At 35.3% G+C, this 23,257-nt stretch overlaps 1 protein-coding gene across 7 annotated transcripts in view; it reads left to right on the forward strand.

Moving 5' to 3' along the window:
- The window catches only part of WDR17 (WD repeat domain 17), a 65,822-nt gene that overhangs the window by 12,365 nt on the left and 30,200 nt on the right, over positions 1 to 23,257 (forward strand). For all 7 annotated transcript variants that reach the window (XM_053974921.1, XM_053974922.1, XM_053974918.1 and 4 more), the window contains 8 exons: positions 7,874 to 8,002; positions 8,956 to 9,139; positions 10,899 to 11,129; positions 14,159 to 14,410; positions 15,134 to 15,256; positions 15,584 to 15,771; positions 17,018 to 17,186; positions 19,166 to 19,257. In XM_053974921.1, coding sequence (XP_053830896.1) covers positions 7,880 to 8,002; positions 8,956 to 9,139; positions 10,899 to 11,129; positions 14,159 to 14,410; positions 15,134 to 15,256; positions 15,584 to 15,771; positions 17,018 to 17,186; positions 19,166 to 19,257 — 1,362 coding nt within the window. In that variant the 5' untranslated portion in view covers positions 7,874 to 7,879. The remainder of the gene's footprint in view (positions 1 to 7,873; positions 8,003 to 8,955; positions 9,140 to 10,898; positions 11,130 to 14,158; positions 14,411 to 15,133; positions 15,257 to 15,583; positions 15,772 to 17,017; positions 17,187 to 19,165; positions 19,258 to 23,257) is intronic.

The following is a 23,257-nucleotide window of genomic DNA, read 5'->3' on the forward strand; positions in this document are numbered from 1 at the left end:
TTTCTTCTTTAAGCTGCCCTTTATTATGTTATTGATAGTGTCAAAAGTAGTATTTCTATAGTGGTATAGGAAGAGATTTTTAGTAGTTTTAGTGAGGTCTTGAATCATAAATAAAGCATATCCAAAATTAGTTTTTTGAAAATTAATGTTACTAGCTGGTTAAAAGGTACTGGAAGTGTGACAACCACCTACTTGCATTTCTTAGGTTGCATAATTTAAAAAGTAGAACTTTTTTAATATGCAATGAGATGGAAAGCAAACATTTCATTCTGTTGTATTAGAAGGAATTAATATACTATGCATGAACTAAAAAAAAAAAGTTATAATTAGTAATAGAGTAAGACAAAAATATTTGGGAGAGATTATATTCACCTAGGGTCATTTCCAAGTTGTATCTTGTATAGCTTTATGTTTTTATTAACATTTTTCTGAGGAAGAGTTGTTACTATAGCAACATTTTCAGGATAACTTGGATTTATTTTTAGCATTTATTATCTGCATGTCTACAGCTGCTTTCATAGATTTATGGTGGGAAATGAATATAAGTCACATTTCTTTCAGTGTATTAAGCTCATTTATGGTACCTTATATTTCTGTGATTTCTTTTTCTTGTTTTCAGAGTATATGGTCAGCTAATGAATTAGAATGCAGGAGATGCTGGTGAAAGCAGCTGCTTTCATTGTATTATTGTGTATTAATTGATAATGCCAGCTATATGCTCATAAGTATAAAAAAACTGCCAGGTATTAATACTATTCCACTGTTCTCATCTTACATGTCATTCATTATATGGATACTTCAGATGTAGAATCAACTTTTAATAGCTGTCATCAGGGATTCAGATGTGAGATGTGTCAAGAGGTAACTTTATCTGAAATCAGAACAGTCTTGGCAATTTGCCAGCAGAAAAGCAATCTTCTGGTGATTGTTGTAGCTCTGGATTGGAAGATGCGAACAGAATCTTATGCAAACTTAGATGCTTCGTACTGTGATCAGACATGGTTATATACATATCTCTGTATTGCACACAATATTTGCAAACTATGATTAAGCAATACTCCACAGATAATGGCTTTGTTATCACTGCTAGATGGTTTCATATTGATTAGGTGTGTAGTCTAACATTGCTGGTGATTTATTGTTAGAAATATCAGCATTTCTCCATGCTTGGGGAAACGTATAGCTAGTATGGCTCTTTAAATTATCTTGTTAAGGTGGCACAATAAAGGGTATTCTAGTTAAATGTACAAATAGTATAGTCAAGACAGTCAAAATCACTACTTTGTAAGACTCACTATGTTACAATTTTTTTAATGTTATTGTCTTATGTTTTCTAAACAGGGTATCTGTCTTGGATTAATATATTTGGGTTTTATTTTGAGTGTTTGTTTCTGAAAAACAGTCTCAGGCTGTGATTTCAAGTTTCAAGCTTTAAGGAAAGGTCCAAAACTTCTTCCCTTGTGAAGCCAGAGATCCTGTGGTTAAATCAGTTCTGGTAGTGATTTGGGTCCAAGTTTATTGAGGAGGTTTAAAATGGCTGTGAACATAGTAGAACATTTGTTAATTTCAAATAATCTTTTAAATCAGAGTATTATTTTCCTGGTCAGTGTTTGGATAAGTGAATGCACATCTTGAGCACTTGCTAGCTTGTCATAGGTTAGGAAACGTCATCTGCAAATTCTGGTTGCAAGAGTCTAGCCAAAGCTTCAGATATTTTTGAGGAATCTTGTTGAAATTCAAACCCAAGGCACCCTCTTCCTGACTATGGTTAGCCTTTTGATTATCTGGGATCTATACATGGCCTGTGTGCCATGAATTGTATACAAAATTAGAAAAAACTTTTCCAGTTTTTGCAAACTGTCTATACTGCTTAGTGGTAAGCCAGCAACTAGCCTGGAACTTTAATAAGTAGTAGACTATCTTGGTAGAATTCTCCTGGAAAGTATGAAGGGCTTCACTTGTGTAGAGAAGTACATGTGTAAACCTACATAATTATTCTACATTGTTCTACATTGTGGCTGTCACTACTGTCAGTATAGGCAGACTGCATTCATCTTTTGCCCAGAAGCAGTTGCTTGAGTAGTGTGTGTTGTCTCAGACTATTCAGAGACCTGCATTAATAACTGCAGTTTAGTAAGCCACATCAAGACTGCAAATTGGTTAGCATTTTGAAGTATTCCAAAGTAAGAAGAACTTTTGTTTGTTTGTCAAAATTTTCATATTGTAAGTTATCTGTTGGCTTTTAAGCTATATACGTATACCAGAGTATTTCCATATATACCAGAGTATTTCCAATTACCCTTATTTCATGGGTCAGGAAAAATTAATGAGCATTTCATTTCGTAACATGGCTATAATGTGCTTGGTGTTTCCCAACTCCACTGGAAGACCACCAGTGCTAATTATGTTTGTGGTTTTACATGTGTCTCAGTGTTGTTGAGGCATACATTGTCAGTCAGAAGTCATTTTCTGCTCTGTCTTGCAGACATGCCAACATTTCTTCATAAGTTTGAAGACTTTCATGCTTTTAGCAAGATAAAATGATTGTCCATTATCTGGTGCTTCTAACTGGTCCCACTGGATAGGGTAAAGAATTTGAAACTCTGTGGTTCACAGGTGACATTTTCATCTCCAATGGATTTTCTCGCAAAGATGGGTAAATACACCCGATGTTTTTAAGGAGAAATAATGTGATATAATGTCTTTATATCACTGAAGATCTTACTAATTATTATGTTATCATTCATTTGCTGACAAAAATATTGGTACCTTGGGACAGTAGTCTGGATGAGATATAACAGTTTTATATGTCAAACATACAGGAGTGACAGCAAGCTTTCCACATAAGAAAAGAGACAAACCTGATGGAAAACAACAATAGAGTGAACAGAAGCAGAGGACACTAGCACTTTACTGTTGTAGCTGTTAAGAAACTACACTTTGTATACACAGAAGCATATTGATTGACATAAGGCTACTCCATATACTACACTTTCGTATGCATGCCATATTGCATATTTGGATAGGTCATATACCACATGGACCACAATCAAAGCACATGTGAGCATCTGGTGTTACTTGTGCTTGATGGTTCAACATTTATGGATACTGATAACATAAAAGCACTGTATTGATAATGAAAGTGTTAAGTGACGGGTTTAAAGAGCTATTATTATTCTACAAGTGTTATCATAGTGCAATTGGGAAATACAGTGAGCAATGAAATACACTCAGTAGCTGAAGCAGAGAAAAAGGAGTTACATTAAAATTAAAATGGTGCCTGTTAAAGAGCTGCAGTTGCCAGGCTACTGGCACTGCAGTTTTGTGTGTGGTGTGACACAACAACACAACACTCAGTCTTTTCTCCTGCATCCTGTAGTAACTGCATTATTCTGTGAACATCAAGGTTTAGTTCCTCCATATGTCAGGTAAAGTGATTTCATTCTACAATGAGAACAATATTTTCCATTTTTGGTACCAGCAAGGTATTGGAATGAACATGGAAATTCTAAAGTGTTTTGCAAAAAATGATACCTATACTAAGGTAGGGATTATTAGGCATTTATCTTTAAGTTATTGATATAAAGCCATGGTATGTATCTAGTCAATTCAGTTGTTATTTTTAAACAATATTTATGATATACCAAATTTCAGTTTATTGTGGTTGGTTGTTGGGGGTTTTTTTCTATATTAAGCAACACGGAAGGACCTAGAATGTTGCTACTTCTGCCAATTGAAATGAAAGTGTTCTGTTGTCCTCCCTCTTTCCTTGATCTCCCTGGAAACTGTGAGCACACACTGCTAGCTTTCCCAATATGGTATACGTTTTTTACATGCACAGGGTTTTTTTTCATTGTATACTTAAGAGTCAAATATTATTACTTGTACATCCTTTATTTCAAAATAAAATACTTTTTTACAAAGTATTAAAAATATCCGTTGTATAAAAATGCACCATGTGTGAAATCATGCATATTTTCAGTTATGCTGCATTTCTATGTTTTTGTCATTTTACTCAGGCTGTTCTGATGAATACATCTTTCTCTTTTACACTCTGCTTACTCTGTTAATTATGCATAACAGAAATCTATGATGTTTGAAATGATGTGCAGGAAATTGCTTTAAGACATGATACCTATGAGAGAGCACATCAGTATTCCACAGAACTGTCATTTCTTCTTCTAGATACTATCATACTGAATTTTAAGGCAAATGCTTCCTCTTGTAAAATGGTATATCATTACAAGAAGCAGGAAATGATAACAAGTCTTAAACAATAAATATTACTAAATAAAATGCAAGTTCTTTTCTGTAATAAAGCTCAGAATATATTATATATGTAACTTTTTTATATATACTTAAATTGGGAAAATCTAGTTGTTGTGGGTTGGTTTTATTTAGTCAGATGTTTTATTAATGTTAGTTAGGTTTGTTCCTTCTACTTCCCCATTTTTCCCCTCACAGTGGTTTATTCCAAGTTGTTTACCCCAAGAATTCCCACCACTCAGATCCACAGTTACCTGTCAGTCTTCTTACCTCTCCCTGTTTTCTCCTTATTTGGTTCCATCAGTCAAGGTTTGTCACTCCCTGTTGAGTGTCAATCTTGTAACCACCCCCAGCTTCTTCATGAAAGTTCTGTATCAATCACCCCACCTTAGCCTTTCTATTTGTCCCAGGACTCTGTACCCACCTCTGTTATGTTACCATTGGTTGTTATAATCTATGTCGTTTCTCTATCGTTTGTCCCCATTGGGCGAGCCAGGTTTCCACCTCTGTCTGCCCACCCCCTACTTAACCAGTTGCCAGCCTTTGTTCTCCGGCATTTTGTCACTGCATCCATCCAGGGAGCATTTTGTTCCAACCACGCCTGGGGGAATAAAGGCTCTTTGGGCCTGCAAACAAGTGTCCTTCTCTTGTCTCTTCATCTCCTCTCAGCATGTGAAGCTACCAAAGCTGGGTAACCCACGCCGCAGCACTCAGCGCTACCAGGGTGGCAGACACCATACCCCTGGAGTGTCCACTCAGGTGGCGCCACCCGGCCTCACACAGGCAGTGCTAGCCAGCTTATTTCATTTGCTTGAGGTCGTGGCAGGTAGCCACTGCATCTAATCAAAAGTTTAAGAATACTTATTAAGCATGAATTCTTAACACAGTGAAATAATGCTATATTACAAAGAAACATTTTTCATCTAAAATTGAAAAATTTCATCTATTAGCAGTATTTTTATAGAGATTACCGCAGAATCTGACAAGACAAATCTGTTTTTACTCTGAAAGAAAAATCTGTAGAATTCTGTTTTAGCATCTGTAAGAGATCTTAGCTTTATGATTAATTTTACATGTACTCAAACTGAAAATTAAACAAGACTTAAATCATATTTTCTTACTGATTAAAACTTCATAAATCAAGAATTCTTAGCTCCCATATGAAAAGGTAAAAAAGAGTATCTGTACAAAGTGAGAAAAAATATTTTATTATTATGAAGTAAAGGCTTGTGTAGTCTTAGGTTCTATATAGTCGTTGACTTTTTATCAATCTCACATGATGGTTTTCAGGTGGTAAACCTGCAAACTAAACCTATGATAATCTAATATTTTACAGCTAATCCTCCTTCACCATGGCTTTTTATTCAGTTCCTTATCAGTTTGCTGACACACCTAGAGTTTTAACCATTGCTTTCTCTGGAGTCAATAGCAGAACGCAAAATTTCTAGTTCCAGGTGTTCTGTGCTTTTCTAAAATAGTTATCTAATCAGCTGGAGGACTTTAATTTCAGTAAAAGAGGTTGTTAATGGTGCCAGTTATTTTTTCATGGGAACTAGAAGATGTCTGTTCTGAATGCCCCAAATCAAATTATTTCTCTGCATATGTGATTTACACTTTAATTGCACAGAAGGGACCTCTGGAATTTGTAATTTTACTGAACAGTAAAAGAACACTAGAAATTTGGAGGCTATTTTTGCCACTTGATGATATTGATTCTTTAAATAATTAGATAAATTTCTCTCTGGGGAACTCATATAATTTAGAACATGAGATGGATTGCAAAGAAGCTCTAAGATCATGCAATTTATAGAAATGTTCTCTCTGGAATCTCTAATTTGCTGCAGAAGTCAGAAGACTAAATATTATTGACAGACAGAAAGGAAGTCTAATAGCCAAAGCCCTAGTCTGCAACAAAGCTATATCTTGTAATTTGATTTTCTATATATTTCTGTTCTGCTGTTGCAGTCTCTTTTACCAAAATTTTCAAAGGTTACATGTGAGCATTTCATTTCCTTCAGTAGTTTGGTACTCACTCAGAATGTTTAAGCACTTTAGCTAGGGTCAGTGATATCTTTGAGATGATCAGTCTCAAACATTCAACTGATCCTGATCTTCTGCTAAAGAAGTCCCCAAAATAAATCACTCTCAATTATTTTCTTTTTCTTTCACACTTTCCAAAGTGAGAGAAACATGATGTTATGAAATTTGCTATCTATAATTATTCGTTACTGTTTACCTGCCAAGCAGATACACTAAACAGAGGAGAAAAATTTAAAATAAAATTAATCATTCAACTTTTTTTATCCCTAGTATAAATGCATTAAAATAAAATTTTGATAACCAAAACTGGCAACCAGTTTTTAGTTGATAGTGACCAATAGGTTCCTTTGGTTACTGTAGATCACTACTGCAATACTTGTGTAAGGTTTGTTCTGTATGTGCCTTAATACTACTGTCATCCAGAAGAATATTTCCCGGTCTATACATTTCACATCAAGTAGGCCAAGACTGATCTACAGCAACATATCTGTGCTAAACCGTTACACAGCAATGCATTGAGTAACCAACCCTTGTACGTCATCAACAGTTGCTCCCTCAAAATGCTTGATTGCTTTTGAAGTCTCATTTCTCATTAATTCCCTTTCCTTTGTGGAGCTTGAAATGGTACCCAACACTTGGTAAACTTAACATAGCTCTCCTTCTGTTTCAGGATTATAGTCTTGGCTCTTTGACCTAAAGATGTCATCCTCCATATTCCATGTAATATTTTTCCACCTAATGTCCCTCAGTCCATTAATCTATCCACAGATAAATGTGACCCTGAGACATTCTGTTACTAGGTAATGTGTTGACATTATCTGGAATGAAATGGGGGCTAGGTAAGTTATTGGTCTGGCCCAGCAAAGCATTTCTTGCATTTTTATGTTGAAGTCCGTTTTCTCACTCTGAGCACAGCTAGTACTGTGAGATTTGTTCTGGACAGAGAAAGCATTGTTTGCTGTTCAGTAATGTTACCCTAAGCTTTGCTTTTGATTTTTCACAGCTCCCTCCAATGTTTTTGTTAAACAGTAATTATTAAGAAAATTTAGAAAGCTTCTCCAGAAAGGATGATAATAAGGAGGATTATATGATAAAGAGTTGTTCTATGCAAGTGGTTTGAAGACCTTTCTACATGTCAGTTTTACTTAAAACTATTAGTATATGGTTTATTTTGTCTGGCTGTCAGTGGGAGATAAATGGGAGAGCAGAAGAGGCATTAAACTGTAATAAAGAAAGTACTGAACCAGACCACAGAAGAAAATGGACATGATGAACAGTTTCTGCTAGTATAAATCAAGAACTATTCAAGTTTTTATGGGTGGGATCTCTTGCCCCCCTTTTCTTCCAACTGGATTGTTGTGAATGGTATTAGGCACCCTTTCTTGTGTGGCACTGAAACCTCTGAACATCTACTTGTATTTATTTTGGATACATTCATTTGTATCTCAGGCGAGTTATATTTTTAAAGTAGACATTTATAAATTATTTATGGGAACAAAAATGTATTATTCTATTCTTTAAAATTCTGTCATGCAGTCTAATTTAGTCTAGAATTTCTGTTTTAAAGGCAAAAATGTCACATGTGAAACAAGTAGGACTTTTAGCTGCTGGATGTCAGCCATGGAACAAGGATATATGTGCTGCTAGTGGGGACAGATTTGCCTACTGTGCTACCCTTGCTGTTTATATTTATCAGGTAAGATTATTCTTGTTTATCAGATTAGTTACACTTTTACATTGTTTTTGATGTCACTTTGAATCCTTTCAAAAAATGTTTCTGCAATGCTTTTGCAAGTATGGTTGCTGCTGAGATACCCTTGAAGTTGTGTGTGTCAAGAATTATTTTTAGAAGACAGTGCAGCAAACATTTGAGATGAGTGAAGTTCAGTGATAGAAGACTGGCTTCTGAGGGAGAAATTAAGTAATTCCACAATTCCATTTGAAACTGTAGTATAAAAGAGTCTTTTGCACAGTGGTTTAAAATATTTCAAAGTTGTGGATTCCGTGTCTCGCCTTTATTTAATTTGGTGCCCAAGCACCTCAGCACTGTGGTCTTCTGAAGTTTGCAGTTTTTATACATCAACACCTAACTAAAAGCCAGAAATGCTGTGATACAGGATTTTCCAAATTTTCTGATTGAGACATATGTGAGGAAATAAAGGATGTTCTTACTTTAATTTTAAGAGTTATACAGGTAGTAGGATTAAAATGTGTCATGTTTGAGCATTTTTTTAATATATGTTTTTAACTGGTCTAAGTAATTTAAAAAATGAGAAGGATTTCAATCTTATTTTTATATTCTTTCCTGTTTACCCCTTTGGAGATTACTAAATGATTGTTACCATGCCTATAAATAAAGCATTTTAGCATTTTTTAAGTACACTTCTAAATGAAATATAATGATTTATAAGTGGCAGGAAGATAGACATAAAACTGTTTTTTGATAGGTGGATATTGGGCAACCTTTCTTTCCAAGTCAAATGTATGAGAATTTATTTTATTGAGATGTGAAGTACTGGCAATAGTTAAACACACTATAAATTAATCCATAAGTCTAATACTGTTATATGAATTATTCTCCAACCCAGAGGTATATAAAGTAAGTTTACAAAAAATGTATTTCTAAAATGAATTTTACTATTTGTTTAGCTGGATCACCGATACAATGAATTCAAGCTCCATGCGATTATGTCTGAGCACAAGAAGACTATCACAGCCATATCTTGGTGTCCCCATAACCCTGACGTGTTTGCAAGTGCCAGTGCAGATAGTTTAGTGATCATTTGGAATGTGAATGAACAGAAAGTTGTGGCCAAGCTGGACAATACAAAAGGTATTTTAGACATGGAGATCTGTTTTATCCATACAACTTTATCCATGGGTATGACAAATACTTGATGTAGTGTAAACTCTATAGTTGGTAGGTTGGAGTTTTAACAATTGCCTAACACAATAATAATTGCCTAACACAATTTGACGATATTCTTGTCAGATTTGTTGCAGTTCATTCTAGAATATAATGATAGTGTGTTTGAGTAAATTGCCTTCAACCATTTTGTATTTGGTAAAGAAAGACATTATTCTTTTTCTCTAAAGAACTTAACCAGTTCAAGGATTAACTCTGCTAGTGATTTCTTGTTGAGCAGGGGAGAAAAAAATCCTAAAGCCAACATTATTTTCATAATAAACAATTAAATTTTAAAATAATAAATTTCACAATGACTTTAGCTAAGTAAAAGCAAATAAAAGGTAGCCATAACAGATTCAAGTATAAATCATCAGTGAATTTGAAAAACAGCTTTTGTTTAAATACCCTAATCCTTGTCTACCTGAATCTTGTCTCAGGCCTTGAAACTGCAGGAGATTGTATTACAAGTCTAGGGGGTTAAGCATCTGTGTTACAGTTACATTTCTGTGCCCAGTTCTGCTTTATGCCATTTAGTCAAAACCAGTACCTATATTTCTGTTCTTACAGTCAATCTCATCAGGTGTCCTTGACTCCTGCATTTTCATTATTGGAAAGTGGGTGCAAACCAAGAACAGTTAGAATCTCAGGATCTAATAAGCTATTTTGGGACTCCCTACTCTGTTCTCTTCAGAGCATTTAGGGATACCTCTGGAAATCTTTTATATCTTGCATATCATGCAAAAGAAAACTCCACAGTGATTTAATCTATTTCAAAAGAAATATTGTATCAGTTTATGCATAAATAGAAATGCTCATACTTATTTTTCAATACATAGCTTGTTTAAAAATCTACTTTAGCCAACGACTACACATGAAGAAATGTTATTACTATTTTCATATTTTAAGAAACTAAATTAAGATAATATGTTGGAACCTTCTATTGCTTTCTCTTTTAGTCCCTTTTACACTGCCATATAAAAATGTCTAAATACAGTTTTAAGTTTTCAGCTTGAGGAATTTGTCTTACTGTCATTTATTCCTTTAGGCACACATTATTAAGTTATGAGGATTATGAGGGTTGGAGATATTAAGATCAAAATTCTTAAATGGAACTGCCTACAGTTAGGTATTAGACAACAGAATTAAAACTGTCGTGTATCCAGAAGAAAGCTATCGAGAGTTCCCTTTTATTATGGAACTAGCTTTCAAATTTTGTCACAAATATCTGCTTCTGTTAGATTTATCTCTAAATTTCATTGTATTTTGCTAAAATACGCATTTTGAAATTCTCAGTATTTTACTATCTTAGTAGTAAATAACTTACAGCAAAACATAGTAGTGAATGAAATTCTGAATGAATGAAAGTATTGTTTGCAGGATCAGGCTTATCCTCTTTCAAATGTGTGATTCTCTTTGTCACTGATGAAGTATAGATATCATGAAATACGGCCCATCAAAGTAGCATAAAAGTAATTTGGGAAATTATTTTACTTCCTGCCTCTGGAAGTCTAGTTTACTTTTACACTGTAAGATGTTCACACACTTCTCTAAATTTCAGTCTAGCAATTTCTATGTAGAAAAATTATTTCTACTGTTTTTTCAAGACATTTGCTGATACTGGGTCAAGGAATACTACACTGAATTTTGTGTCCTGGTTCTTAGAGGGTTTACCTGTATGTTTCAGGAATTCCTGCATCCCTTGGCTGGTGCTGGAGTGCAGGTGATGCAGTTGCATTTGTGTCCCACAGAGGTCCGCTGTACATTTGGACTATCTCAGGACCTGACAGCGGGGTAACTGTGCATAGAGAAGCACATAGTTTCTTGTCAGATATCAGTCTGTTTAGATGGCATCCAAAGAAAAAAGGAAAGGTCGTATTTGGACATACTGATGGAAGCCTATCTATTTTTCAACCAGGTAAAAACTCATATGACAAAATAGTTTTATATATGTATCTCTAGTTTCTCCATATGCATGTAATTCTTCTTTTTAAAATTAGATTCCATAATGTAGATACATATACATACAAAATATTTGTTCTTAATTCATAATATTCCTATTCTTTCCATATCACAAAAATATGTTTTCTTACATAAAGAATTCAGAGCATTTTCTTTATGTCTCCTGCCTTTTGTGACCAAAATAAGACTGCATTTTTTTCACAACTGCAGTAAACACTTTTTTTTTGCAAATTGTAACAGCCATGATCTTCTACTGAACTGTATTTTCCTGCAAGTGTATTTTTCTGAATGGAAAGACTTGAAGACTTGTTTATTTTCCTACTTTTGCATTTGTTCTGGAGTCCTCTGTTTCATATTCTAGAATCCTCTGTAATTTTATAGGTAGAGTCTCATGTCATACTTAATAGTATCTTCATGGTTCTGTACTGTCAAAGGATAGATGGGAAAATATTCATCTCTTTTTGCCTGAAATCCACCACACACATTTGTGCATACTTTGTAAATAGTCTAGTTCTCTGCTAAGAAGGTGTCATGTTGATAAGGTCATTTGAAGGTAAAATTTCACTTGCTTTCATAGTTTTCTTCAAAGACAGATATCTGTATTAGGTTGACTATATTAATTTTTTCCTGACTGCTTCTTCCTTGAATAAAAATTGATTTTCAACTTTCTGAGAAAAACTGTTCTTTAAATAATGTGTTAATTTTACATAGAGTTGTTCTCCAACAGCCATGCAAAATTTATTTTCCTTCAGTTTACTCTACTAAGCTGTCACACAGGATGTCACAGAGAATAGATTCCCTTTATTCTTGCTGACTGAATTAGCATTGATGTTGGGAAAAGGAAATCAATTTTAATATGATAACATCTAAGTATTTATCAGACTGATACTTTTCATGAAGTCTGTCTAAAATTATTTGATTATGAAAACAGAAATAATAGGAAAAATATTTAGAATATCAGAATTATGTTCTGCAAATGAAAATAGAATATAGGGTAAAAAATCTAGGCAGTGGTAGTTTTGTATGTACCACAATTCAAGTTGTTGTAAAAAACGTATTTAAGGAAAATTATTACTGTTGGGGATAAAACTATTTGCATCAACTCAAAATTTAGATAAAATTATCAAAGGAATGCTGCCTTTCTCTGTATTTAGGATAGTTTTCTTTACTATTGTAATATTACACATCTTTATTAAAATAATTTTAAAATTTAAAAAAATATATAAGTTGTTTCCTGTTCTCAGCATACATAAGATTCTTCATTTCCAACAAAGAAATAAAATTTAAAAGTTTATATGCAGCTGGGTGAAAATCTTCTGCATAAGTAGCAGACTACACAATGTTTATTTTAATTGTTGTTACCTACTTAGTTTTCTCTCCCATGGCTGTATTTTCTTTCTTGTTAATTCTAGACTATGCATTAATGTATCAGAACATTTAGTTCTGATACATAATTAGATACATAAAGAAAATATATGCAAGAATATAAGATTAATACTCAATTCTTAGGGAGGTTCAATGCAGTCATATAGAGCCAAATATTTTCCCTTTCATTTGTTCTCAAAATAAGCACAGCTTACTTAAACGACCTGTGACTCAGTTACATGATTCATACTGTTTATGTCTTCTTTGAAAGGAAAACAAAATTTAACAGTTAGGTTTTTCATGAGGTTTGCTTTTAGACTCTTTTTTTGAAACACAGGTAAAACTGAATGACTCCTATATAGATACTCTCCTATACTCTCCCACCAGGTGGTTGTGCTTTTTTGGGGCTGAAGTGTTTGAATATGGATGGCTTCAGTCACTCAAGGACTTTTTGCTTTTAGTTCTTGTATAGCTAACTGAAAAATGACAATTCTGCTTTGTTGTCTGTTCTTGTTTTTCATTTCAGTGTTGATTTGCAGTAAAACAAAAAGGTGACAGAGATGTAATGTAAACAGGGGACATTGTTTAAAAAAAAGTGGGAGTTCTCAAGTTTTTGTCAAATTAAAGCAATTATCATGCTTCTGCTGTTATTCCCAATGCTTCAGAAGAGTGAAAAAAAATGGAATTGAAAAATTGGTTTATGCTGTTAATTGTTGTGCAGTCTTAAATTATTTCTCCCATTTCTGGTACCTGATTTTATAAAGTTGCCTTGGATGTAATGTTTATGAACCAGTACTAAAACTGAAAATTAGATTGAAGATGAATAATGGAAGGTGTCACTTCCTTATTTCTAGAAAAGCAGTTGTTTGTTTTTTATTTTTGTTATAAGATCACAACTTCAAAAATACAGATCTATTTCATTTGGACTGTACTCTGTCTTATATAACTGAGATTCATCTCTCTGGAAAAATAAAAAGTGGGAGATAAATATGATATTAAAAATGATATTAAAATATGATATTAAAAATGTGGGTTTCAATAATATGGATCATCAAGTGAAACATCATCTTTTTTGTGGGTGTCAGACTAGATACTTAATGGTCTGTTTTGGCTACAGAATCTATAAACACTTTATACCTGCACACACAGTTTTAAAGAAGAAAAAAAGTCTAAAGGCAGTTCTTCAGAATAAGCCTTTACTGCCACAGTGTTTTTCTGGTTCTTACTGCCTTTATTTTGCCTATATGTGCTGTGGTTTGAAGATTTACTTACAACCAAATGACTTGTATTTTATGCTGTGCTGCAGACCCTTACTCACAGAAATTCTTAGAACAATATATATGATTTAACATTCTTTCCTTTCCTATAAAATTATATTTATAAATCTGATAGCTGTTTCTGTTTTCTGCTGCATTAAACATAAAGTCGAATCTGATAGAAAAAGTAATACAGTAAGTCAAATATTGCCAAGATATCTTCATTAATTTCACTGCTGCAGACAAGAGAGCAGGCTAGTGAAAATTTCGGGGAGAGAGGAAAAAATTATGTTTGCCAACCTTGTATTGAAATTGTGTATTTGATTTAATTTTTAAATAACCTGTTTTCTTGTGCACTTTAAAGGTTCTAAAAATCAGAAACATGTCTTAAGACCAGAGTCTCTTGAAGGAACAGAGGAAGAGGATCCAGTTACAGCTCTGGAGTGGGACCCTTTGTCAACTGATTACCTTCTTGTTGCTAATTTACATAATGGTATTCGACTAGTTGATTCTGAATCTCTGTCCTGTATCACAACTTTTAGTTTTCCCAGTGCAGCAGCATCTGTTCAGTGTTTAGCCTGGGTTTCTAGTGCACCTGGAATGTTTATAACTGGAGGTAAGGCTTTATATCCTGATTTATACAAAGATAACAAATACAGGACTGAGTCTTACAAGTTTGATTTTTCTGTTTCATAATATTTTTACAAGTAGAAGAACACATGAATTGTACATAAAAAAGACCATAACACAAAGCCAGAAAATAATAAAACTACACTTAGCAGTATTTTCATGTTTTAAAAATATTAGCTACATAAATATATGACTTTCTACAATTTTTTATGCTAAATAATATTTTCCTCATGCATGCTTTAGCAAAAAATATATTAATTACTTTGGGAATAGGAATAAAAATGCATTGTACTAATTGATGTCACTTCAAAGATTTAAAAAATTAAAAGAAGAAAAGGATCTAATTCCTGCCTCTTTTCTACACCATTGACATTATGGCTCAGGTTGAACTAATGAATAAAGAAATTAAGACTGGCAGAATATTTTATAAAAAGAGAGGTAGAATTTATCTGTGTTTAAATAGCTAATGTTAATAATGATTGTTGTTAATAGTGATATGGCCATGATGGAGGATAAATAGGATGCCATGGATGTTACACTAGATGATCTCCAGAGGTTCCCTCCAGCCTTAACTATTCTATGATTCTGTGGAGTTAATGGTGCCTGCTTAAAAATTATTCTTAGGACTTGAAGTTTAATTCACTGCTGTTTTTTGTATAAATCAGTCCTCAAACCACATACCTCTGTGTTTTGTTTTCTTAAACCTCAGATTCTCAGGTTGGTGTGTTATGTGTTTGGAATGTTTCGCGTACAACACCTATAGATAATTTTAAACTGAAGCAAACTGGTTTCCATGGCTTGCATGTGCTAAGTTCTCCTCCGAAAAAAAAGTGTAAGTGAAATTTTGATTGTTTTTCATTGTGATGGCTGCAACTTAAGAAAATCTTATTTATGAGTCCAGGTCAATCTCTTTAGCATTGCTCAGCTATTTACTTCTTAATTAAAGTACCTTCTGCTGCTAGTGGATTAGACAAATACATAAAGGATCAAGTACTTTATAAGGTCCTTCTTTATTAGGCCAAGCTTCATACAGGGATTCTCATTTTTCTTTTGTTTTGAATCTCATTAGAATACAAGCATTTTACTCTTTATAATTTCACTTATTACACTTTAATAAGAAATAATCTTCTCTCTTTGTCTTTTGCTTTATATTATTAAGCATGTTCATCACAGTATCCTACTAAAAATCGACATACATCTTCAACAAGTGAGGCTGTTCCTCCTCCAACTTTAACCCAAAACCAAGCATTTTCTCTTCCTCCTGGTCATACCGTCTGTTGCTTCATGGATGGTGGAGTGGGGCTTTATGACATGGGAGCCAAAAAGTGGGATTTCCTTAGAGATTTGGTATGGTTCATCTCTGTCTTTGAATAGAGATTTTATTTGGCTTATGCACTTTCTTCTAACAGCAAAAAACTGGAGAATGAAATATTTGCAGTACTGTAGAGCAGTTTCTATTGTTAAAAAGAGCCCAAATTTCTAGGAAACAAAATGAAGTTCTGAAGTTTAAAGTAATCTTTTATTGGAAATTACTGAATTCTGTTGGAAGTATTCTGACAAATTTTTTTTAAACCTGAAATAAAGATTTACAGACTTGTTTTTAGGTTTTTTTTTTATTATTTTTAACTGAATTTTTAGTTTGATGGCCTTCTCAGAAATTTTCTCTGATGGGTTTTCTGAAATTCAGAATAAAAGTTTGAGTCTAATCAGAGAGCCATATGGTGAATGCACTCAGTTTAACATTACAAAGACTGAATTATTAAATTTTCTGTGAAGCTGAAATTCAGAAATAGGTTTAACATATATCAGATGACCCTTTTCTTCACCAGGCTTTAGATTATTGAGGTTTTTGAGGATATTTTTCTTTTTCTCTTTCCAAGTTCCCTTTTCACTGACAAAAAACCCCAAACAAACAAAACCCAAATAATTTTCAGCTGTACTCCCATATGCATTTGAATAGAGGCTGCTGGTTGGTTTTCTCTTTCCATTTTTATTGGGTATGGTCCTATAAAGCAACTGAGGCTTAAAAAGAATTCTTACACAAGAATACTTGTGTTTCATATATCTATCAACTTAAATTCTACAAATGCATGTCTTGGAAAACAACCAGTTGATACATTAAACTCCAATAGATTGATGTTTAAACTGCAATAGAGCATAGACTGTATGTAGAAACACAGAATATTCAGTGGGGTACTAGACAACTTATAGAACATGTTCAACATATAGAGCTTTATTTTTTCAGTCAGGTACTTTTTACCAAAAGGGAAAAACTGTCCCTGTGTTAAAAAATTAAGTTTTTTTTTTTTTTTTTTTGCTTTGTTTTTTAATTCAATTTTTAGCAACACAGTTCCAACATAAAATGCTAACAAGTTCCTGGCATTGTGTACCCTGTGGTTTTAGGAAAGATTTTTTTTTTTTTTTTTTAATAATAATCTATGAAAAAGCATGTTATAGTCCAAATTATTTTATGCCTTTTAATTTTGACTGACAATTAAATTAAATACTATGTATTTTAGAGTTTGATCTAGAGTTGGACTTATGAAGAAAATCAAATGTAATAAAAATGGATTAAATATTTGTTTCATTTAAGGGACATATTGAGACCATCTTTGATTGCAAATTCAAACCTGATAACCCTGATATTCTTGCTACAGCTTCATTTGATGGCACAATAAAAGTTTGGGACATAAATACTTTATCAGCAGTTTATACATCTCCTGGTAATGAGGGGGTTATTTATTCCATTTCTTGGGCTCCAGGTAAGAATATTTTGCTGTGTATCTAAATGTTCTTTGAATTAGCATTGACTGCAGAATTTGTCGTATAAAAGTATTAGTTTTATAGAGAAAGGTATCTTCTAAGTTTTAAACAAAACTTAATTATCTGTGAAACCAGCAGAATTCAATGCTTCAGACCTTGTTGAAGCTTACCCTTCTGAGTAATGCTCCTAGTATTTCATACTCAGAATGGAGGGAGGAACAACTCCAGAACATTTCTAACATGGTATTATACAAGTGACAAAATGTCTTGCTTTGCATGAGAAGCAGCATTTAAAGGAATTCAGATTATATTTTATGCTGAAATAGTGGAACATATATGCATTTAGCTCTTTTTCTTCTTTCTTTGTGTAGGAGTCTAATCACTGAAGAACTCTGCTTTAACCTTATTAGAATAGGAAGTGTCTTTTCTGCAAAGCATCTACTTTTTCTTAGACAAATCACTGGACTCACTGGGAAATTTTGTTTACAAAGTTGTTCTGTAACCCTCTTTGGTATACCTGAAAATACACTTCTGATAGATGTTAATAGTTGACAATAAGTTTACTTCCCCGTTGTGTTTTATTTCATTGGACAGCAGATGTATTTTTAAAAGATCTAAATAATTCATCTCTCTGTTCTCACCTGCACTTTTAAACTCTTAAGAAATAATAGCTGACAGAAGAAAGTTATTGTGGTGGGAAGCTTAATGTAGTCTGCATATGTGAAATAAATTTGCACTTTTTATTTTCAGAGAGTCTCTTGCAACTTATATTTCTCTTCACAAGTAATTTGTCTTGCTATATGGAAATCATAGCAATATGAAATACAGTGCTTATGCTTGGTTATTTAATTTTGAAGTTTAAATTCAATTTGTAGTTGTATCTCACACTGAATGAATGTTTGTTGCAGGTGGGGTGTGGGTTTGTTGCTTTTGGTTTTTGGTTTTTTTTTTGTTTGTTTGTTTTGTAAAGAAAAACAAAGTAATTTGGAAGTACATGCTTCAGCTTTGTTCTTTAGCACCCTGACCAAAAGCTCCTGTTCCTCCCAGCCAGAACTTTTGGTGCTTCTTGCATCTTACTCCCAAACAGTTCCTATCTGCCTTGTACTTTGTTCTTAATATATAATCTAATGCATGCCACCATTTGTTTGGTCTCAGACCTTTGAAAAAAGTGATTGCTCCTTTTTCTTTTTTCTCCCCCATCATTCTCCTCCTACCTGAGTTTATTCCCATTTTATATATTTACGTTGCTAGACTCCTCCTGCACAGATTGTCTTTTCTGCCTCTGAAGCTTGGAATAGAAGAACAGTCAAAACTTTCCTATAAATCTGCTATTTAATGCAAAACATAGCTATATTGGGATAGAGAGTCACTGTGGTGAGGAGAATTTGGTGGCTTTTGGATTAGACCTGAATTGAATTTTCTGGTTCTCACTGTAGAGTTTTTTACTCAGATTTTCCACCCTGTAGAGTGTGGTTACAGAATCAGGTACATTCTTGATGGTCTTAGGTACAGCAGTGGTGCAAGATAAAGGAAAAAAAAATACTGTGAGGTGTTCTCTCTAATTTTTATGATTTGCCTTTATATGTAGGGAACTCTAAAGGAAAATGCTCTAGTTGCTACAACTTTAAGCTTGAAACACTAAGGTTACCTCTCTTTCAATTTGAGTCATATGCATCATGATCATTAATTTCTTACATGCAAGACTTTTAGCAGGCATTAAGACACTTTTTACGGGAATACAATTTTTATTTGTCCATTCCTCAAAGCAGGAATGTAGAAAAACAGGTCAGGCTTTCACGGAAATTGATGTTTGTGACTTAGTAGCAAATGCTGGCCTTAAACTATGGAAAACTCATGTTCATGTACCATGGATGTCTTATGTTCATATTACATTTCTTCAATTTAAAGTAGAACCGCTGTCAAACAATATTGTGATTTTATAATTATTGTAATATTTTACAAACATCTCTCTTTAAAGGAAATTTGAACTGCATAGCGGGTGGAACATCCAGAAATGGTGGCTTTATCTGGGATGTTCGAAAAGGCAAAATGATAACCAGATTCAGTGAGGTAAAATGAGATTACTACTTTTTTTGTCTATATGAAATGTAAGTTAGTCATTCCCTCTAGTGTCCATAAATAGAGATGGCCAAAGTACATATATTTTTAAAAGGTGCTATAGTATTAAAATCTATGGAGTTATGTTGATGCCAGTTTACATGTGTGGCAGAAGTATTTTTACTTCCTCAGACTGGATTTGTGATATGAGACTGGTGAAGCATCAGATGGACTCCGTTATCTTAAAATTGGTCTTGTAGGGATACCTGGAAAAAGCATTGCTGATTCCTTAACTGTGTAAACATATATGGACATACAGACTCAGCATCAAAATGAAAACTGTCTTCTGTATTTTCAAACATAAGGGCGAGAAAAAGCTTTCAGTACCTGATGTCTAGATCAATAAAGCTTCATTTTGCAGCACATTAAGCAGTATGACTCATTTAGTGGCTTGCCTTGTATTACCTGAAATTTATCCAGGCATTTTTATGTCCTGAAATAGTAACATAATTTTTATTGGCAGAAGGAGTTGTGTAATACTATGCTGTAGTATTTTACACTATTTTGTGTATTCCCCGTGTATAGCTGTGAACTTCAGATTATACAGACATAATCATTTAAGTATAAGATCTGCATCAATGTACAGGGAATGATCTTTAAGAAGAGAGGTGGGGGAGTGAGGAGAGGCACAAGCAGAAAACAAATATACCTACCTTCAGGAGTTCTGGCCTTCTAATACTGATATTAGCATTTGTGCTACTAAATACTTTTCTGTAATACTGGTCCTAATACACGTCCCAATTAAGTTTTCTCATATCACAATTTTTCATGCCCATATACTCCATTATTCCAACAAATAACTAACCTTTATTCAGAATCACTGAATGATTAACACTGGAAGGGACAACAGGGAGTCATCTGGTCCAACCTCCCTGCTCAAGCATAGTCATCCTAGACTACTTTGCATGGGACTGCATCCAGATGGTTCTGGAATATCTCCAGAGAGGGAGACTCCCCAGCCTCTCAGGACAATCTGTTCTAGTGCTTGGTCACTTATACAATACAGAAGTTCTTTTTCATATTCATTTGGAACTTCCTGTGCATGAGTTTCTGCCCATTGCCTCTTGCTTGGCACCACTGAGCAGAGCCTGGCTCCATCCTCTTGGCACACTCCCATCAGATACTGACAGACATTGATGATCACCTCTCAGTTGTGACTTCTCAAGACTGAATAGGCCCAGCTCTCTCAGTCTTTTCTTGTAAGAAAAATAATTTTTGTTGACTCCTATTGGACTCTCTGCACAAGTTCCATATCTCTCTTGTACTGAGGAGGACAAAACTGGGCACAATACTCCAGTTATTCCTCACCAGGGCAGAGTAGAAGAGTAGGATCACCTCTGTTGCCCTGCTGAATGCTCTTCCTAATGCATCCCAGGACACCATTGGCCTCTTGGCCACAAGGTCACACTGCTGGCTCATGGACAGCTTGGTGTCCACCAGAACTCCCAAGACCTTCTCCACAGAGAAAGAATAAACTCATGTATCAGCACAGGCTGGGGCTAATACACTGGAAAGCAGCTCTGTGGAGAAGGTCTGGACCCTGCATTTGCCTTTGCTGAATTTCAGCTGGTTCCTCTCTGCCCATCTCTCCAACCTGCCAAGGTCCCTCTGAAGGGCTACACAGCACTCTGGGGTATTGGCCACTCCTCCCAGCTTTGTGTCATCACTCAACTTGCTGAGGAAGCATCTCCCCCTTCATCAAGTCATTGATGAGCAAGCTAAACAATTCGGGGACCGATATTGAATCTTGAGGGCCACCACTGGTGACAGGCCTCCAACTAGACCCTGTGCCACTGATTACAACCCTCTGGGATCTGCTGTTCAGCTAGTCCTCAATCCACCTCACTCTCCACTCACTCAGTCCACACTTCCTGAGTTTGACTATGAGGACTTTGTGACAGTGTTGAAATTCTTGCTGAAGTCAAGGTGGGCAATATGCACTGCTCTCCCCTCATCATCCATTGAGGTGAGGCTAATTGGCTATTAGTTCCCTGGGTCTTCTTTCTTTTTGAAGACTGGAGTGACATTTGCTTTCTTACAGTCCTCACCTCAGACACCTCTCCTGATTGCCACAGTCTTTCAAAGATGACCATGGGCAGCCTCACTGTGGTGGTACTCTTCCAGCATTTGTGGATGCATCCTGTCAGGGCCCATGGACCTCTGGATGTCAAATTTGTCTGTGTGTTCTCTAACCAAGATCATCTTGATTAAGGGAAAGTCTTCCTTCCAGCATTCTTCTGTGCTGGTCCCTTGAGTCAGAGATTCCTGAGAGCTGGTTCTGTCAGTGAAGACTGTTGTAAAGAAGTGTTCAATAACTCTGCCTTTTCTTCATCCTCTGCTACCAGAGTCCCCCCTCCATTTATTAATGGGCCTACATTATCCTTGGTTTTCCTTTTGTTATTAATGGAGTTGAAGAAGCACTACTTGTTGTCCTTGACACCCTTGGCCAGATTTAATTCCAGATGAGCCTTTGTCTTCCTTATCTCATTTCTACTTATTCTGCCAACCTCTCTGTACTAATTCCAAGTGGCCTGACCCTGCTTCTATATCCTGTGCTTTTCCTACATGCACTTAAGTAATGACAAAAGTTCCTTGGTCATCCATGAAGATCTCTTGCCCCCTTTCCCCAATTTCTTGCTCATCGGGGTGCATTGTTGTTGAGCCTGAAGGAAGTGATCCTTGAATATCAACTGTTTCTCTTTGACCCTTTTTCCTTGCAAGGTGTGTTTCCATGGAACTGTTCAAAGAAAATCCCTGAAGGGACTAAAGGTAGCTCTGCTGAAGTCCATGATTGTATCTAACTTGCTGCCCTGCTTCCACCTTGCCTGATACTGAACTCCACAGTCTCAATGGTCACTATAGCCAAGATTGCCCCCAACCTTCACATCTCCCACAAGGCTTTCCCTGTTTGTTAGTATAAGATTCAAGCAGCACATGATTCCTTGTGGAATCATACACTACCTGTGACAGGAAGTTGTCATTTTCCAGGAACCTCTTGGACTGTTTGTGCTTCACTGTGTTGATTCTCCAGCAGATGTGAGGGTAGATAAAGTGCCCCGCAAGAACTAGTGCCTGTGACTTTGGGGTGCTTCTAGCTGGCTGTAGAAGGCTTCATCCACTTCTTTTTACCTATTAGGCAGCCTATAGAAAACACCTACAACAGTCTTTTATGCAAACCATAAGCTTTCGACTTGCCCATCATCCACCTCAAGACAGAGCTTGATACATCCTAAGTGTTGCCTCACCCAGAGGGAAATTCCACCCATGTGACTTCCTGGCCTGTCTTTCCTAAACATTGTGTAGCCTTTTTTGGCAACATTCCAGTAATGACAGTTATCCCACTGTGTCTCTGTAACCACAGTGCAGTCAAAGGCTGCACACAGATCTCTAGTTCATCCAGTTTGTTCCCCATACTGCATGTGTTGGGGTAGAGGCACCTAATAGAAGTATTTGATTCTCTCCACATCCCAGTGGAGGTGCAAAGGGATGCCCCATAGTCCTGTCTAGTGATTATGTCTTTGGCTGCTTGTGCTTGCTCCAGGTACTGCCTCTTAAGCCTCCTAATGCTACTAGAGTGGTTCCTATTGTTCTCTCCATCCCTACACATTCTCTCTGGCAAGCCTGGCCCTGGTCTCTTTCCAAACTAGTTTAAAACTCTCGCAGTGAGCGCTCCTGAGCTACAATCCTTTTTCTCTTTGGAGACAACTGGACCCCATTTGTTGCCAGCAGGCTTGGTGTTGTATAAACTGACCCGTGATCAAAACTCCCAAAACTGTGCTGGTAACACCAGCATCAAGTCCAGTTGTTCATCTGCATGATCTTCCTGTTTCTTGCCACATCATTTCCTGCAACTGGCAGGACAAAAGAGAACACAACTTGTGCTTCACATCCCATGAGCAGTCATCCCAAGGCCCAAAGGTCCCTCTTGATTGTCCACAGTGTTGTTTATTTA

This window comes from Vidua macroura, chromosome 4, assembly GCF_024509145.1.
Source record: "Vidua macroura isolate BioBank_ID:100142 chromosome 4, ASM2450914v1, whole genome shotgun sequence".
NCBI lineage: Eukaryota > Metazoa > Chordata > Aves > Passeriformes > Viduidae > Vidua > Vidua macroura.